This window comes from Elaeis guineensis, chromosome 2 (assembly GCF_000442705.2).
Source record: "Elaeis guineensis isolate ETL-2024a chromosome 2, EG11, whole genome shotgun sequence".
NCBI lineage: Eukaryota > Viridiplantae > Streptophyta > Magnoliopsida > Arecales > Arecaceae > Elaeis > Elaeis guineensis.
Window position 1 is genome coordinate 123,069,318 of NC_025994.2, and position 19,602 is coordinate 123,088,919.

Genomic DNA, 19,602 nt, shown 5'->3' on the forward strand with positions numbered 1-19,602 from the left:
GGTCAGTAAGTTCAGGCTGTACCATCCAATAAGGGTGCAACATACTCTACCCGTCGAGTATATGGACTCACTATTCCTCCAACATCGAGTATTGATACTGAGATATATATTGTACCAACACTCGATATAGAGTATATCGATGAGGTACCGATATAGGATCTGATGCTGAGATTGTAAACTTTGATCCAGATCTTTGTTATAGAAATCAGTATATCCTAAATAGTAGTTAAAACTTCTATTATAACTACAATTCTTATTAGTTTTTGAAGGGAACTTTGTAACTACTAGTATTAATGCCACTCTAAGCTTTCGCGCAGAAGATGCAAAGCCGTTAGTGCAGATGTAGACTTCCAACCGGATAATAAAAGACACCTCTTTGATTGGAGTCCACAACAGTAAACTGCACCATGAACGAGTCCTCCCTCTCAAGGAAACCCTCTGGTACATCCTTTCATATCCGATTCTTTATGTATAAAGTATAAGGACAACTCTTAGAGTGTAGAATGTGTGATCAAATACTTTACACCACCCTATGCCAAAGTTGTTTGTCTAAAGCCACTTATTATGAGTTAAAACAGCCTCATGTGCATCATTTCATTGGCCAAAAAATTTTTCAGAATTTGCATTTCTTTATGCTTGTGCAGACTCCATTTCAACTCTGAAAGAACATAGCAATATCACTTTTTAATGTGTGCCAATGATTCATTCTCTCAGACAATATTCTTTTATTTCGTTATCTTCTATTTGTTTTCTTCCATCTCTACTAAGAATTCATGGCTTATTTACCACTTCTCTGTATGGAAGTTCATTGGTCATCCCAAGTCACTGATGGAAGACAAGGTATATATAAGGATAGTTTAGAAGTTAATTGCAATTAAGAATGCAATCAAAATCTTTCTGCTTCTATGAGTAGCATGTTCCCTTGAAATGGCTGCCCCTACCATTAACACGTTAAAAATAGATTGTTCTTGTTTTCTTGCAGACTGTGTACTCTTGAGTTGGGAGTTGGGTATGTCCGTAGATATTTGTATCAGTAATTATGCATTGATATTACATGAATGGAAGTCATTTGCCTGGCCCCGTGTATCACGCTTACACAGTGGGTTGGGGCGTGCTTGCCACCGGTTAGGGTCTTGGATAACATCTCCAGATATTTGCACTTGGTTATTATATCACTGGTAGATCCCTCCCTTTGTCTTTCAAATAAATAAATAAATGACCACATATTAGCATCGGAGGTGAAACAAAAAGATGAACAAAAAGAAAGAAATAGTGTCCTAAAAATATATTAATTTAGGGTGAAGAAGTGTTGTATGTTCTATCTTGATTTTTTTTTTTTTGGCTCTTTGTATCATTTATGAGAGCAGATGTAATTTCATAAATACATTTGTTCAGAAAATATACATACTTGGGCGCGATATTTTTCGAAGACATTGTGAAAGTTTTGAAATCTATCACAAGTATGAAGCATACTTCAAAAGGAATGAAGAAAAAACAGCATGGTGATTTTTCTTTTTCCTTCACATTGTTTACTTTGATTTTTCCCTCTTAAGTTGCGGCTACACAACCTCTAATGACATCTGCGTGTTATCGTTCCATGATGTCACAAAAATCACTAATATATGTTTTCATAATTTCAAATTAAAACCTGCCAAGCACTTCATAAAAGATGAAAATCAAAATCAAGGAAAAAAAAAAAGAGAGGGAAGTTTGTTGTTTGAGTCTGTATCATGAGGCAGTACCTACATATCAAGAAATAGAAGTCCAAGAAAAAATGATGCCGTTGAAGTTTGCATGAAGAATGAACCATGAATTGCTACTGAAATACACCAATGTTTTAGACAATTTAATGCTGGCCTTGCCTAAATGGACCCAGAGATATGGTCAGATAGATCCAACAACTTGCATTAATATTTTTCAGTAGCAAAATTCTTTGTGGATGGTATAGAAAATTCAACGTGAAGTGCACCATCTCATTCGATTGGTTCATATAATCACAACTTTCCAACGTGCATTTAATATTTGTAGGTTGTTTTTTTTCATTTAAAATTTTATATGACAAAAATATCTATATCTTTTGAAAAAATTATAACATCTTATGGTAATATTATCACATCCTGCATCTATAATATGCACAGGATGTTATAATTTTTTTTTAAAAATAAAAATATTTTTATTATTTAAAATTTTCAAACGAAAAAATCAATCTACAAACATTAAATGCACGTTGAAAAGTGATGATTACGTAGACCAATCGAACGAGACAGTGCACTCTATGTCAGATTTTTTCACACCACTCATGGTGCACAAAAAATTTTTCAGTATCATCTCTTTGGTTTTTATTATTTAGCTGAATATCAGATTCCACGACAACCGTCAATAAATTTTTTTTTTTTTCTCCAAAAATTGCTCTCTGCGGCAAATCTATGCCTTAACGTTGAATCAATCATCAAGCAGTCAATGACCTATGGGCAAGCAATTGAGCAAACGAATAACACGCATGCATAGCATTTTAATCATTTAAAACTCATGCAAGTGTTCTACAAAAATTGCGTTCACTGTGGTGGTGTCCCATGTTTCCCTAGATCCCGTTGTCCCTCCAAGAATCTGTACACCAACAAGACCAACATAAGCATTGGAGGCAATAGAGCTTTGATCAGGCAGACAGCCAAGCTTGTCCGGGGCAACCCCAGCTACATGACTCAGGTCTCATCATGGAGTACAGGCTTACATAATAGCAGTCTTCCACTCTGCAGAACAAACAAGAGGGGGAGAGAAGGTTTCTTGCAGGGATTATGGTTTAATACCGAGGGACAACTAAACAGCCTCAATGTTGGTGAGTCTAATCATTAAATCCTATGCAGCGAAGCTGTCTCTGCAACTAAAGAAAAGATGAGAACAATTCACAGAAGCAGAAGCAGAGAGCACGGCATTAAGATTATTGGAAATATGAACTGCATTATCAAGCACAAATCCAAGGTTACAAGACTTGAATAGCGAGAATAAGAAATTGCACATACCAATAATGACAATTGAATGGATTAATCAGTGAAGACAGATAAACTCACAAAGAGTCAAAATCAGTTCTTTACTTGGAGCAGCAGCCTTATTTCAGTTCCAACTATAGAAGGATTCTCATCAACCAAAATCCAGAACTCCCGTCAGAAGAAAGCAAAATGGAAACAATAATGTCATTGCCACTGGACAATCATTGGAATAACAAAGGGAGCTTCTTTGAAAATAGCAACTCCATTAGTCAAAATATCTATTTATGCCCAAAAGAACAACCCTTCTTGTCTCAATCATGTTTTGTTTCGAGAGGATGAGCTGCAAAACATCCCCACTATGAACTTTTCCAATTTCTTGGGGACTGCTGCTTCACTTTTGATGTATAAGAGCCTTCTGAACCTTCATGGACTCTTGAACCTCACTTGCCTTAGAGCATGGTGAGCTGCCGTGCTGATTATGTTGATTGACAATGGATCTCTTCAGCAGATGAAAGGGGACCAAGTATTCCTACACCCACTAACCGCCATTCTCCAAACTGGTGCCAAATCTCCCATGCTCACTCGCACTTCCTGATAACAAGCCTCTTGCTTTATTCCAAAATTGCCCGCTCCTACCTGTTCTGAGAGGGCCCGACCTTGAATACCTCCAGAAAGATCCAGAAACATCCCTTGTAAACCTTGCTGAAGTACTGAATATATCAGATGCTGATATCACCCTCTCCAGCTCCAGATCCAACCCTGTACTGATCCTTATTTCCATATCCTGAGTAGATGTCTCCTCCTGGCTGAAGCTTCCTGATCCTCTATGTTCATTGCCCTCATTGCAGACCAATTTTAAGGCTTGAACTACCTCACCCATAAATGGACGCTGATTAACTTCAGGCTGAACACACATTGAAGCAATGGCTGCTACTTTTGCCATGCTATCAAATGGAATGGTGCCGAGAGATGGATCTATGATAGTCTCCAATCCATCCTTACTAGTAAGATGTGGATGAGCCCATGTCACTAAATTTTCTTGCCCTGGAGGTCGCAGCATGTCCACTGGCTTCCTTCCTGTTAAGAGCTCGAGGAGGACAACACCATAGCTATAAACATCACTCTTGACAAGGAGATGCCCCGTCATTGCATATTCTGGAGCTAAATAACTAAATCAAAAAAAAAAAAAGCGCACATTTTTTATCATTTACAGCATCACATTGAGTTATAAGCAACAAGATAATAATTATATTTTAGAGTTATATACCCGAAAGTTCCCATAACATGTGTTGAAATGTGCTCATTTCCCTCATCTAGAGCTGTTCTGGCTAGGCCAAAATCAGACACTTTGGGAGTGAGGTCATCTTCCAACAAGATGTTGCTGGCTTTGAAATCACGATGTATGACACGTGGGCTTGAATCTTCATGCAGATATGCTAGACCTCGAGCAGCTCCAAGTGCAATCTTCAGCCTGGCATTCCAGTCAAGTGGAGCACTTTGCTTATGTGCTCCTGTGTAGAAAATACAGTTCAAATCATTTCTAAGAAGCAGCTTGAAATTAATACAAGAAAAATAATTAAAACAACATCATGCAGCTAATGTATAAATTTTCATCAACCTAAACCTGAACTAGTAAACTCTGTACCAGCAAACTTTATGATGTTTAAACTTGAGTCTGTGCAACCGGAAGCATTTAGACAATGAAGCAGTCAACAATGGGAAGACAAGCCCATGACCAATCTCAGCTGTTTTGGTCCTAATACTATACAATTGGGAATTTGGGATAGCCACTGGAGTTGCTGGTCAAACTAAATGTGCATTATGGACGATATTTCATGAATGAATAAATTGTTAACCAAAAATACGAAGAACCATGTAACATTCAGGGACTAGTACCAGTACTTACCATAAAGATGAGATTCCACGCTACCATTTGGAACAAGTTCATAGACCAAACAGCGGACATGCTCCTCTGTGCATATACCAATCAACTTTACCAAGTTTCTGTGATGCAAGCGGCTCAACATCTCAACCTCGGCCAAGAATTCTCGGCCACCATGCTGATCCTCTCTCTTGAGCACCTTAATGGCCGCTTTTCTTCCATCTTCAAGAGTGCCTTCATACACGCGTCCAAAACCACCTTCACCAATAATTTGTGAATCATTAAATTTGTTTGTAGCTCTTTCCATCTCGGCCAGGCTGAATGTTTTTGCCGATCCGGCACATGTTGCAATGCTAGAGTTGAAGGACGCTGAGGCAGAACTGGGCCTACTTCCAGGTATTGTGGGTACACTCCCTGCAACTTTTTTGACACATCAAAAAAAGGAGATGTTACAGCACAAAAATTATACAATTGGGGAAAAAATTGTTTTAATTCCTGAATTCTTCAAGGATAAAACCAAGGTTCGCAATATTAGTTCTGGTACCCATACTGGCACAATAGTGGTAGTGTCAGATGGGTTGGTTCAGTGGTCCCAACACAGAGTATGCCTCCCACACGAGTACCAATTTGATACAGGTATGGTACAGTTTGCCCATACGGGATGGTAGACACTGGTACGGTGGACCTTGGAACAAGCAAAACAAGAGTTCCTCCCCCTGCTTCAAATATGAGCTATGCCAACTTCTCTCATATTATCGAACAACACATGAAAGGCTAAGTTTTATGGTTAGAAAGATAAAAAAAGTTGCAACATAATTGTTACAATCTTTTCCCTGCAAAATTAAGCTCTCTCAATTCTTTTAAAAGAAGTTTGCATGCACAGACTTGTCCTTTCCAATGGAAACTATGGTCTATATTATATGCCAAAAATGAATTCATCCTTTCCACATTAATCAAAGGTGCTTTTAGAAACTCCTTTTATTAACATGAGCAAAGCAAGACCATTTTTTGATTCTGGGATACACCAGGAACTGTATAAGTATTCCATGTTGAACTATTTATTCTATTATTACCGGTTATTAAGTTGCTAAAGTTTGTACAAACAAAATGAACTGGATTAGTAAGTGTAACATAATTATAACCAGAACAATGTTATCTAGATTTGAAATTTGAATATATGATTGTCAGTTTATCATGGTCCTTCCTAACAAATTCTAAAAAAATAACCATCAGACAAATAGAATAGGAAATATTAGTACCTGATGCCTTTGAAAATGGAGGTAGCGACATCTGTGGGGTTATTATTGGCAAATGAGAAAGTTCTCTATGCTTCAACAAGAAAACCCATGCCGCCCCAACACATAATGCCAATGCTATAACAGCTGCAACAACTATGATAGCTATCACAGTGCCATTTTGTCTTTCTTTTTGCTTTCTGACATCAGCCGCAAGAGGATCTATCGTACTAGAATTCTTGTCATTACCATTACCATTATCAATATTTCCAGGTGCAATAGGCGGTGATGGAGGAAGCCCTGCATATATAATGTGTTTTTGAAAAAAATCAAGACAAACCAAGCCAGACAGAAGTCAAGTATGTACTACCAGAAACAAAATTTCAATAGCATATCAATATGATTTCTCTCCATGTGTCATGTAGGTAATGGATGCTATGAACTCTTAAACTTCCACTTAACTGGCCATGTCCATGACATTTCATTAGGCAAAACATCATACCAGTCAGAGATCCTAAACATCCATGGTTTTCCAATTCATCAAAAAAGAGGTAAGTTACCTTTTCTGAATACTATATAAAACAGTACCATGGCAAGAGACCCAAACCTAATCATCATACGGATCAGCAATATATCTGTTCAAAACTTCTACTATCAAATGCAAACTCCCAAATACCTCAGTTTGTGAGGCTATAGGTCAAGCTTCGCCATCTCAATACTAGACCATACTGGTACAGTGTCAGTATACTTGGTACAAGGGTTGGTTCGGGGTATGTAGACTCAGTATGCCTCCCGCACTAAGTCTCGGTCTAACATCTCTCATTCTTGACACTGTAACTGCTCCCATCATAAATACAAAAACTTCACTTAGCTTAGTTCATGTTTGATAGAGAGAAACATGAGAAGCAAACCTTTCCAATGGTGGGAGTTTGTTTTTCAATATAAAATCAATAAATTTGGGGATCATAGCCATCCATACTACCTCTGATATCCATCACACATGCCACACTCCAAGGTGCCTCACTGTCTGAAAGACTCCAATTCATGAGGCTCCACCACCCTATAACTAGTCTTATATCAAAAATATAAACCCTGTATAGTTCGATTCTTACCCTTAAAAGAGAAATACATCTCACCAAGCTAGGAGTTTATATATCAAAATATATGAATTATAAAATGTGCTTAATCATACCTCTTACATACATCACACATGCCAAGGATTTTATAAGAGTAAACACATGCATAGCATGTGCCTAGATCCTATCTTTTTTAAGATGCTAGAAGTCAGTAATTTGGCCCAGTTAGTGGATGGTTCAAATCATCCATCAAAAACGATAATGGGAGAGATAAGAGGGTACTCTATCTTTCACTAAGCACTTTGCATGGGCAACATAAAATATGCATTGACTAACATGAGGAATAACAATGGAACATGTATTCTAACCTGGATAGTAAACATATAATACATCATAATCCCCAAAAGATGAGGCGTTTATGAAAACCTGCTTGTGCCAGAACTTCTCATAGACTAAAAATGCTGTAGTGTAATCAAATTTGTCTCCGAGGGGAACCAGATCAATGAGCACAATAGTTTTGTCATATTCCTCACTTGTAGCATTTGCTCCCATGATGCGGACCTGACTCTGTTTCATGGAAACCCCAGATGCAATTTCTTGGGCAAGCTCAGAGACCAAAGGGAAGAATGCATATAATGCAATGCTTAGACGAAGTCCAACTCTTATTGGCATGACACAAGCACATGGTGATCCTGGAGGGCTATTTGTCGAAGGCTCTGGGCAAGATAATGGGGTTTTACAGTCTGCAGACAAAGCAAATAAATAGTGATGGTAAATGTATATTCAACTAGACTTGGAAAATCTTAGAAAAATGCCATGGGAATATCACAAAAGTTGACAACAACATATTGACAAAATAATGATACTCCATACCTACCTAGATTAGGTGGTGGAGGTGGTAATGAATGGAAAGGTTGAAGCTGTGATGCCCTTGGCTTTCCAGAGGCAGACGCAGAGGGAGAAAGTACAGGAGATTGAACAGGCCCTGTAGGAATAAGCATGATCAAAAACCAATAACAACTAGTATTATGAAAAAGAAGAAACATATATCAGCACAAGAGTAATGATTAGAAGCACTTAAGTATACCTTTATTTTGGGTAGATGGGAACACTTTTGATGGGGCAGGTGCAGGGGTTCCTTCATTATCCGTTGAATGAAATGGAGCTTGGGAAACTGAAGGGCCTGGAAAAAGAAAGAGGGTCAAGAGTTAAAGAAATAACATACCTGCATGCTTATATGTTATTTATTTAGGTTCCAACATCCAACCTTGAACATAGGGTGGTGGAGCATGATGCCATCGACTATGCTTTGGAAGTAATGCTGGAGGATGTGAAGGAGCTAGAGAGAACACATGCCTCTTATTAAAACTCAATGAGGGGTCAATGTAACATTTTTAGGTATATTATTCCAACCTGGATAACGGGATTGTGGAGATGGAGTAGATGTAGGGCTTCCTGTTCTTTCCCTAGCTGTTGGATGGCGAAATGAAACTACAGGTGTTGGTGCAGGGCTGTGAAATATTCTTTGTATTGGAGGTTGGGGATGTGAAGTGAAAGGAGAATGTACTGAATATGAGGGACTATGAGCCTCATGTGGAGCAGGGCTTATAACCGGAAAAGAACCTATAGAAAAGATTAGACATTGGATTAGTATTTCTAATTTCTTATTCAAGCATTTTTCATGAAAGATATAAGAACCTTTTGTGTGCGAATAATTTTTGGAGGATAAAGGACTGGATATATCTCTTGATGGTGCAGGAACCGGCATGCCATATCTCCCATAGTTGGCAGGAGGTGTGACAGGTGCCGGAGAAACAGCAGGCCCTGCACATCATATGTTGCCATAAATGCACTATTAGCATATGAAGATCAATCACAGAATTAAAATGTTTATCATTTCAACATTCTTTACCAAAGAGAAGAGTACTTTTTGGATGTGAATAGTTTTTAGGGGATGAATGTCTATGCGGTGGAGGTGGTAATGAATGGAAAGGTTGAAACTGTGGTGCCCATGGCTTTCTTGAGGCAGATGCAGAAGGGGGAAGTACAGGAGATTGAACAGGCCCTGTAGGAATAAGCAGATCAAAAATCAACAACAAATAGTATCATAAGAACAGGGAAACATGTACCGAAGTAAGAGTAACAATTAGAAGCACCAAACTATCCATTTATTTTGAGTAGATGGGAACATTATTGACAGGGAATAAATAAGGTTACAACCTTGAACATAGGGTGGTGGAGCATGATGCTCTCGATTATGCTTTGGGAGTACTGCTGGAGGATGTGAAGAAGCTGCAAAAAACACCTGCCTCTTACTAAAACTCAATGAGGGGTCGATATAACATTTTCAGGTATATTATTCCAACCTGGATTATAAGATTGTGGAGATGGAGCAGATGCAACGCTTCTTGTTCTCTCTCTAGCTGTCGGCTGGCGCAATGAAAATAGAGGTGCTGGTGCAGGACTATGAAGTCTTCTTTGTATTGGAGGTTGAGGAGGCGAAGTGAAAGGAGAATGTACTGTACCTGAGGGTCTATCAGCCTCATGTGGAGCAGGGCTTATAACAGGAAAAGAGCCTGTATAAAAGATTAGATATTGAATTGGCATTTATAACTCTTATTCGAACATTTTTCATGGAGGATATAAGTACCTTTTGTGTGCACATAATTTTTGGGAGATAAATGGCTAGATATATCCTTTGGTGGTGCAGGAACTGGCATACCATATCTCCCATAGTTGGCAGGAGATGTTGTGGGTGTTGGAGAAACAACAGGCCCTGCACATCATATGTTGTCATAAATGCTATCAGCATATAAAGATAGATCACGAAATCAGTATGTTTATCATTTCAACGTTCTTCACCAAGGAGAAGATTACTTTTTGGATGTGAATAGTTTATAAGGGATGAATGACTAGGCGATAGAGGTGGTAGTGAATGAAAAGGTCGAAGCTGTGGTGCCCATGGCTTTCGTGAGGCAGATGTAGAAGGAGAAAGTACAGAAGATTGAACAGGCCCTATAGGAATGAGCACGATCAAAAACCCATAACAAATAGCATTATAACAAAGGAGAAACATATATCAAAATAAGAGCAACCATTAGAAGCACTTAAGCAAACTTTTATTTTGAATAGATGGGAACATTATTGACAGGGAAGGTGCAAGTCTATATGTTATTTAATAAGGTTACAACCTTGAACATAAGGTGGTGGAGCATGATGCTCTCGATTATACTTTGGGAGTATCGCTGGAAGATGTGAAGGAGCTGGAAAAAACACCCACCTCTTACAAAAACTCAATAAGGGGTCAATGTAATATTTTCAGGTATATTATTCCAACCTGTATTATAAGATTGTGGAGATGGAGCAGATGCGGGGCTTCCTGTTCTTTCTCTGGCTGTCGGCTGGTGAAATGAAAATAGGGGTGCTGGTGTAGGACTATGAAGTCTTCTTTGTACTGGAGGTTGGGAAGGCGAAGTGAAGGGAGAATGTACTGTACCCGAGGATCTATCAGCCTCATGTGGAGTAGGGCTTATAACAGGAAAAGAGCCTACATAAAAGATTAGACATTGAATTGGTATTTATAACTCTCATTCGAACATTTTTCATGGAGGATATAAGTACCTTTTGTGTGCAAATAATTTTTGGGAGATAAATGGCTAGATATATCCTTTGGTGGTGCAGGAACTAGCATGCCATATCTCCCATAGTTGGCAGGAGATATTGTGGGTGCTGGAGAAACAACAGGCCCTGTACATCATATGTTGCCATAAATGCACTATCAGCACATAAAGATAGATCATGAAATCAGTATGTTTATCATTTCAACATTCATCACCAAAGAGAAAAGTACTTTTTGGATGTGAATAGTTTATATGGGATGAATGACCAGGCGATGGAGGTGGTAGTGAATGGAAAGGTTGAAGCTGTGGTGCCCGTGGCTTTCCTGAGGTAGATGCAGGAGGAGAAAGTACAGGAGATTGAACAGACCCTGTAGGAATGAGCACGATTAAAAACCCAAAACAAATAGCATTATAACAAAGGAGAAATATGCATCAAAATAAGAGCAACCATTAGCAGCACTTAAGCAGACTTTTATTTTGAGTAGGTGGGAACATTATTGACAGGGAAGGTGCAAGTCTATATGTTATTTAATAAGATTACAACCTTGAACATAGAGTGATGGAGCATAATGCTCTCGATTATGCTTTGGGAGTACTATTGGAGGATGTGAAGAAGCTGGAAAAAACACCCGCCTCTTACTAAAACTCAATGAGGGATCGGTATAACATTTTCAGGTATATTATTCCACCCTAGATTATAAGATTGTGGAGATGGAGCAGATGCAAGGCTTCCTGTTCTTTCTCTAGCAGTCGATTGGTGAAATGAAAATAGGGGTGCTGGTGCAGGGCTATGAAGTCTTCTTTGTATTGAAGGTTTGGGAGGCGAAGTGAAAGGAGAATGTACTGTACCTAAGGGTCTATCAACCTCATGTGAAGCAGGGCTTATAATAGGAAAAGAGCATGTATAAAAGATTAGACATTGAATTGGTATTTATTACCCTCATTGGAACATTTTTCATGGAGGATATAAATACCTTTTGTGTGCGAATAATTTTTGGGAGATAAATGGCTAGATATATCCTTTGGTGGTGCAAGAACTGGCATGCCATGTCTCCCATAGTTGACAGGAGATATTGTGGGTGTTGGAGAAACAGCAGGCTCTGCACATCATATGTTGCCATAAATGCACTATCAACACATAAAGATAGATCACGAAATCAGTATGTTTATCATTTCAACATTCTTCACCAAGGAGAAGAGTACTTTTTGGATGTGAATAGTTTATAAAGGATGAACGACCAGGTGATGGAGGTGGTAGTGAATGGAAAGGTTGAAGCTGTGGTGCCTGTGGCTTTCCTAAGACAGATGCAGAAGGAGAAAGTATAGGAGATTGAACAGGCCCTGTAGAAATTAGCACGATCAAAACCCATAACAAGTAGCATTATAACAAAGCAGAAACATGTACCAGAATAAGAGCAACCATTAGAAGAACTTAAGCAGGCCTTTATTTTGAGTATATGGGAACATTATCGACAAGGAAGGTGCAAGTCTATATGTTATTTAAGGTTACAACCTTGAACATAAGGTGGTGGAGCATGATGCTCTCGGTTATACTTTGGGAGGATCGCTGGAGGATGTGAAGAAGCTAGAAAAAATACCCGCCTCTTACTAAAACTCAATGAGGGATCGATATAACATTTTCAGATATATTATTCCAACCTGGATTATAAGATTGTGGAGATGGAGCTGATGCAAGGCTTCCTGTTCTTTCTCTAGCTGTTGGCTGACGAAATAAAAATAGGGGTGCTGGTGCAGGGCTATGAAGTCTTCTTTGTATTGGAGGTTGGGGAGGCGAAGTGAAAGGAGAATGTACTGTACCTGAGGGTCTATCAGCCTCATGTGGAGCAGGGCTTATAATAGGAAAAGAGCCTGTATAAAAGATTAGACATTGAATTAGTATTTATAATTCTAATTCGAACATTTTTTCTGGAGGATATTAGTACCTTTTGTGTGCAAATAATTTTTGGGGGATAAATGGCTAGATATATCTTTTGGTGGGGCAGGAATTGGCATGCCATATATCCCATAGTTGGCAGGAGGTGTGGTGGGTGCTAGAGAAACACCAGGCCCTATGCATCATATGTTGCCACAAATGCACTATCAGCATACATAGATCAATCACAAAATCAGTACGTTTATCATTTCAACATACTTCACTAAGGAGAGAAGTACTTTTTGGATGTGAATAGTTTACAGGGGACCAATGTCTAGAAAATTTCTTTGGAGGTGCAGCAACCGGCATGCCATGCCCATTCTGAGGGCTTCCAGGAGACGTGATTGATATAGGAGAAATAGTCGACACTGAACATCATAGAATGTGCACGATCAATATAAAAAAGATACATCATGACAGCGGTCCTCTTCTTCTGACATCTTTTTTTCATTGAGAAGAAGCATACCTTTGGGGAGCAAATGATTTACAGGGGACAAATGACTGGATGATTCTGTTGATGGTGCAGCAACAGGCATGTCATACCTATTCCCATGGTTGGCAGGAGAACTGACTGATCTTGGAGACATAGCAGGCCCTGCACATCATATTTTGCCATCAGTGCATAATGAATCTAAAGAACATCAGTCATGGACTTTATCTGTTTAACTCTAGTTCCAATATCTTTCACTAAAGGGAAGAATGGATACCTTTTGGATGTGAATGATATACAGGGGATAAATGGCTGGATGATTCTGTTGGTGCTGCAGCAACTGGCATGCCATACCTATTCTTATGGTTAGTGGGAGAAGTGATTGAAGTCGGAGAAGTGGCAGGCCCTGTACATCATATATTGCCACAAGTGTGAGATGAATGAAAGGAAGATTAGTCATTGACCTAGCCTGTTTAATTTTCTCATTTCAACAAGTTTCACTAAAGAGAAGATTGGATACCTTTTGGATGTGAATTGTTTACAGGGGATAAATTGCTGAATGGATCTGTTGGTGGTGCAGCAACAGGCATGCGGTACCTATTTCCATGATTAGCAGGAACACTGATTGATGTTGGAGAAACAGCAGGCGCTGCACATCATATATTGCCACAAATGAATATAGAGAAGGCCAGTCATGGATTTAGTATGTTTAGCTATCTCATTCCAATAGCTTTCACTAAAAACAAGAATGGATACCTTTTGTGTGCAAATAATTAACAGGGGATAAATGGCTAGATGATTTCTTTTGGGGTGCAGCAACTGGCATGTTGTACCCATGCCCATGGATGGTAGGAGAAGTAATTGATGTTGGAGAAACAGCAGGCCCTGCACAAAATAAATCGCCACAAATGCACGATCAACTTCAAAATGGCCAGACTTGGAATTAACCACTTATATTTTCAGATCCAATACTTTCTTCTAAGGAGAAGAATACCTTCAGGAAAAGAATAATCTGCTGGTGTCAAATGATTGGATAATTCCTTAGGTGGTGCAGTAGTAGGCATGCTATATCCATTCCCATGAATGACAGGAAAAGCAATTGATTTAGGAGGAACAGCTTGCCCTACACATCATTCATCACCATAAATGCATGATCAACTAAACTCAAAAGAACTATAAGCCAAGTAACCATCCAAGGTAACATGATACATCAAGCAAGAAATCCCAAAGGACCAGTGAGATGCCAACAGAACATAGGTCATCTGGCTGGCTGGAAGGAGGAGGAGGTAGAGGAGAGCGGACAACTGCTAAAATGCTTACACTGGAAATTTGTAGTAGGAGGATAGTAGGTGGTTCAAGTGGAGATTTTTCTTGGAGATAGTGAAACTGGTACAGTAACATAGAGATCAGATTTTTGTCATTCATGGGCAACCAAGTGAATGTGCTATTAATTAGCCTTACCTAGTGTATGTGGTACTGGAACTGGGGAATTACTATTGGTTGCTTTTTCATGAAGCCCAGCCTCAGGCACTCCCACCATAGCATGTGATAGTGGAGGGATCATATAGGATGGAGAAGGATCATGATCTGTAGAATGTAAATGTAAATTAAAAAAAAAAAAAAATCTAAATTCACTGACATTCTGAGAACATTGTGAGAATAATTTATTGATGGAAATTTGCCTTCCCAAACAGGAAAAGTTGGTGCCAGACCATGTATAGATGGAGATATTATTACTGGTCCTTGTTTCATAGTTACATGTTCAGGTGGAGCACTAGGCTGCATCAATGGTATCACTGCTGCGGTGGAAGGTGGTAAAACCTCAGACTCAGGGGGGCATTATCTCTGGGGGATGTAAGACAGCTCCTAGTATATGCAATTAAAAGTTTGGCAAACTGAAAACCTCAGACTTAAGCAGCATGATCACTGCGGGATGTAAGACAGTGCCTAGTATATAAGATTAAAAGTTTAGCAGATTGTTTCAAGGAGATAATACATGACGACTCCATCAAGGCTACCTTCAGGGACCATTATTTGACTACGTGCATATTCACTTTGTGATTTTGAAAGATATGCAGGAGTAGGTCCTTTCTCTTTGATACGCACAAATGCAGGCGATATGTCTGAAGGGAATAGATGGAATCCAACATGAGAACAAAAGCACTTATACCCATGTTATTATGTGGGAATTCAAATCAGCTAAATTGTAAATTTTAACCTGTACTTGGTGGTTCTAGCGGTGAAAGAATGGATGGAGCCAGCATGCTTGAGGGCTGAAGCTTCATGCCCAATTCATCGGGTGGAGGCCCAGATGTCGCCGATAGCAGTATTCTGTGAGCCCATGGATGTACATGTGATGGTCTTGATAGTTGCTGTACAAAATTTGAAATTGGGCCTATAAAAGAAGTGTCAGTGTGATCACTTAAAGCTCATAGCCATGCTGTGAAGGTAGACTAAAGTGTACTTCTAAACCATACAAATCAAACATATAGAGCCAACCATTTCTCATAATGTCACATGGAGTTGTTGTTAGAGCACTCGCCAGCGAAACAGATCGTATGAAACTCAAATATGCATGTCATTGTAATTAAATGGTTAATCCACACAAGACGCAACTGCTACTAATTTACAAAAAAAATTATGTTCATCTCAATGATGAATTTAAGTATCCAAAGAGGATCACTGATCAGAACCACCTTAGACTATAAACATATGCAAGCTAAGAGCTTTCATTTCCATATTAAATCAAAAGACCAAGAATTTCTAAAATATCCCTCCTAGTTCTCCAAAGTCCTTTTTTTTTGCTCTATCTTTATATTTCATCTTTTTTTAATATTTATTTTGGATCTATGGTTTTCACTTATTTATCTCATCATCTCATTACCCCGAAATGTGCATTTAGCATAACAGTAAGTAAATTGGTGTGATTTAAAACATCAACTTAATTTTAGCATGTTCATGTTGTAGTCATAAATTTCAATGAATAATAATTACAAGTGACGCCATCCACTTTAGGAAGGAAAATAATAATTAAAAAGGTCTCATGGTACCAAAATTAAAGGGCTATGCTTTCAAGTTTCAAATTCCATCTCTTCCTTCTTGCTTCTATTCACCCTCACACAGGCATCTCTCTCTAATGGATATATGTGTATTAAAGAATGTGGAGATATGAAATCATTAGAATAGTCACATACACAGCCAATTGAAAAAGGCCACTATCAGCATAGTGGTGGCTTCTTTTCCAGATACAGACGACTCTCCATAAGAACTCATTGTCTATTGACAGAATTAACAAATAAGAAGAAATCCCCAATAAAGCAGGGCATAACACAAACTGCAGGACATTGGTCAGCTGTTAAAATAGGTGACATTATAGAGCAAGATTTGCAGCATGTTCACAACACATCTAGTCATTAAATTTCTGCATAAAGCCTATTAATTAGAGTGACAAAAAACTTGAGAGACACCGAAGATATTCTGCTTCCAATTTAAAGTATAATGAGATAAGTGTGTGATGTGGTGAAGAATGCTGGATCTACATTTTCTTGTGGAGTTGGAAACCTATACAAGGTGTGTACTCAACAAATTCACTTTGTTAATGGGACGTTGCATGATAGCTCATATAACTTGCCAACACTTGGTGCAGACAACATATGGTAATGGCTATATGTTTTTTAAAATAGCATGTAGATTATATTCATTTTCGCAACCACATAGATCTAGTGAACTAGGTAATCCAATTGACTGTGGAACAATGGTTTGATCACTGTTCATATATTCTGGACTTTGGAGGTTAACTGTTGAATAGCATATAGGAGCATTCTTCTTTTAATGGTCTTAGAGGAGTTGAATTTATCTAGAGGAACAAACTTTCAAGAACATTAATCGTATCCATTGACAAATGGTTGGTATGTAGAGGAAGCATTCATAAGATCTTTGCTGGTCAAAGGTACATCTGTCATAAAGGTAGTTTCTCTTCCATTTGACCTTTGCTACAAACACCATGACAAATGATCAACACATGCTGTCCTCTGCTGCCTTCCACAAACACCATGACAAATGATCAACTAAATCATGTGTTTTTTTCTGGATATATCAAATTATATCTTTTGATGACAAAAGCATCATCTAAGCATACTTCTTTTGATGGAAGGATGGGCCATCTAGAGCAAGTCTGGATAAAGTGAGTGCAATTCAATGAGGTCTAGGATTAAATCTAGAAAATTTGAACCAGTTTCTTCTGAAAACAATGCTTTCAGATGAATTGCCTTAAATTCATGTTTCTGTTGTTTCAAACTGTATGAGAAGAATTTTGAATCACATAACTACCTCCGTTCTCTGCCCATAGATTCAAATCAAAAATCACCAAGAACATCTCTCTTAGCTCTAACCAGAGTTTTACAAAAGCATCCAACACTTCCTCAACTCCAAATTAGAAAGGGAGATAGAAACAAGAAAAAGAAGAGGGAAAAAAATCCTTACAATTAAGTTATATCACATTCGGGCAAAGTTTTTTTTTTTTTTTTTTTCGCAAAAAGAAAATAAAGGGAGGGACCCTGTCCAGTATTTCATGAAGAGTGAGCAAAGAAAGATATTATCACATATGCCATTCTTGATATTAACAATTCCAATTTGTTTACCAAAAACAATTTCAGAACTTTCACACAAAAGAACAGAATGGAGCTTGCAAACACCTAGAAGAACAATATCTAAAATGATGACAATAGGCCATTTGCCATGATTTTTTTTACTTGAAATGGTTGATGGTCAACCTATTCTAACTCAGGTACCTAAATTACTTTCCTTGTAGAATCAATGCTGGAAAAAAGAAGAAGTGAACTATATAGGGAATATTTTTGCACCATGCCACATGAAAAAGGTCATGGTATATAAGAAATGTATGAAAGTAGAGAACAAATATCAGATGACAAATCATTTCAGCATACTTCTCTTGATGAAAAGGATGGGCCATTTAGAACAATTTTGGATGCAAATCAATGAGATTTAGGATTTAATCTACAAAATTTGAACCATTTTCTTCTGAAAACAAGGCTCTCAGAAGAATTGTCTTAAATTTCTGTAGATGTCTTGATGACTTCAATAAGATGTTCTCTTAGAATAAAAGAACAGTCTAAAGCAATAGTTTTCTGTTATTTCTCCTAAACTATATGAGATGAATTTCGAATCACATGACAACCTCCTTTTTTGCCCATATAGATTCAAATCAAGAATCATCAAGAAACTCTCCGTTAGCTCTAACCTGAGCTTTACAAAACATCTGTCGCTTCCCCGACTTCAAATTAGAAAGGGAGAAAGCAGCAAGAAAAAAAAAAAAGAGGGGGGAAGATCCTCCCAAGTTTTGCTTGTTTTCATAAATAATATCACAGCCAAAGCATTCAAAACATATAAATTTTAAACACTCTTGCAACGAATTCTTTTACCTATTGATCCATGGATGGCCAGAAGAACCACCACGATGCAGAGAACCCATGGGCGAGGAGTCTTTCGCCATCGCCCCATCCTACCGCTCCCCTCTCACTCATAACATAAACCCTCGATCGAAAAGCTCAACAAAAGCTCCTCGTACCCACCTCTACGCCCTCCTCCACTCCAAGAAACTCATATCAGATGAAACACAGAACCCAGAGAACTTAGAAAAGGACAGAGCCGAAGTACCCACCGGGAGTAAGATATGGGCAACACCAAAGATGACAAAATTAAGCAAAACCATGTCGGAAAGCAGCGATTTTGATCTAAAAGAACAGCACGAGATAGCAAAGAAAACGATTAGATCAAATCCCCGTGCCAAGAAAGGATGACTTCTGTTGCCGTGACCAAAAAAACCTAAAAAAATAAAGCTCCAAAGAGAAAGAGATGCTAAGAGGACGGTATGGTATTGTTCCACCTCCGGTCTTTGGTGAATTGGAGGAAAATATTCTGGGGAGGAATAAAGAAAAACGAGGGTAAGGTCTTTAGACTTTAGCCGAAGGATCCGGGGGGGGGTCTTTGTTTAGTGGGGAGAGGCCAAACCTTGGACCTTACTGTTTTATAGCCATCTCGGTCTTTAATCCTTTATGGAGCGTGGGACGATAAAGGGGGATGCTTGGGTGGGCGGTGAGTCTTAGACCTGGATCAAGATTCAAGCCTATCAGGGGGGGTTTTGCTTGGTGAAGAGGGACCGACCTTTGCACCCTTGGTTTCCATTGGGTTCTCATTTCTTTGCTCCCTCTTCCCATCTCAGACTGTTTTTATGGAGGGTGGGACTAGAGTAACTGGGGCTGGGGGAGATGTTTGGGGTGCTCAGATGAGGCAATGGTTTATGGAATCATTAGCTGTTTGACAGTCTGATCTTGGAAGTTTAAGCTATGAACTGCTGTTGGTTTTGTTTAATGAGGGCTTCTTGGTTGGTTGCGGTGGGGTGTCGTGGAGTTGCATTAGT

General features: G+C 38.7%; 1 protein-coding gene across 20 annotated transcripts; it reads right to left on the bottom strand.

Moving 5' to 3' along the window:
• Window positions 1-2,938: 2,938 nt before the first annotated feature.
• On the bottom strand, window positions 2,939-19,381 carry LOC105033490 (uncharacterized). Of its 20 annotated transcripts, XM_073253140.1 has the most exons (34): window positions 18,844-19,381; window positions 18,605-18,756; window positions 15,382-15,558; window positions 15,182-15,286; window positions 14,625-14,750; window positions 14,158-14,286; window positions 13,920-14,048; window positions 13,684-13,812; window positions 13,441-13,569; window positions 13,200-13,328; window positions 12,973-13,101; window positions 12,744-12,869; window positions 12,460-12,669; window positions 12,004-12,141; window positions 11,775-11,900; window positions 11,031-11,168; window positions 10,802-10,927; window positions 10,518-10,727; window positions 10,372-10,443; window positions 10,058-10,195; window positions 9,831-9,956; window positions 9,547-9,756; window positions 9,401-9,472; window positions 9,093-9,245; window positions 8,879-9,004; window positions 8,594-8,803; window positions 8,448-8,519; window positions 8,268-8,363; window positions 8,058-8,165; window positions 7,549-7,923; window positions 6,129-6,404; window positions 4,894-5,289; window positions 4,255-4,498; window positions 2,939-4,156 (listed from the first exon to the last, which is right to left on the bottom strand). In XM_073253140.1, exons 2-34 carry the CDS (start codon window positions 18,681-18,683, stop codon window positions 3,526-3,528), a joined length of 5,640 nt encoding a protein of 1,879 aa, XP_073109241.1. In that variant the 5' UTR covers window positions 18,684-18,756; window positions 18,844-19,381; the 3' UTR covers window positions 2,939-3,525. The 20 variants fall into 20 exon arrangements, with proteins under 20 accessions (XP_073109241.1, XP_073109245.1, XP_073109242.1 ...); XM_073253144.1 differs by having other exon boundaries at window positions 12,619-12,669; window positions 18,605-19,381; XM_073253141.1 differs by having other exon boundaries at window positions 9,108-9,245; window positions 18,605-19,381.
• Between the last annotated feature and the right edge of the window lie 221 nt (window positions 19,382-19,602).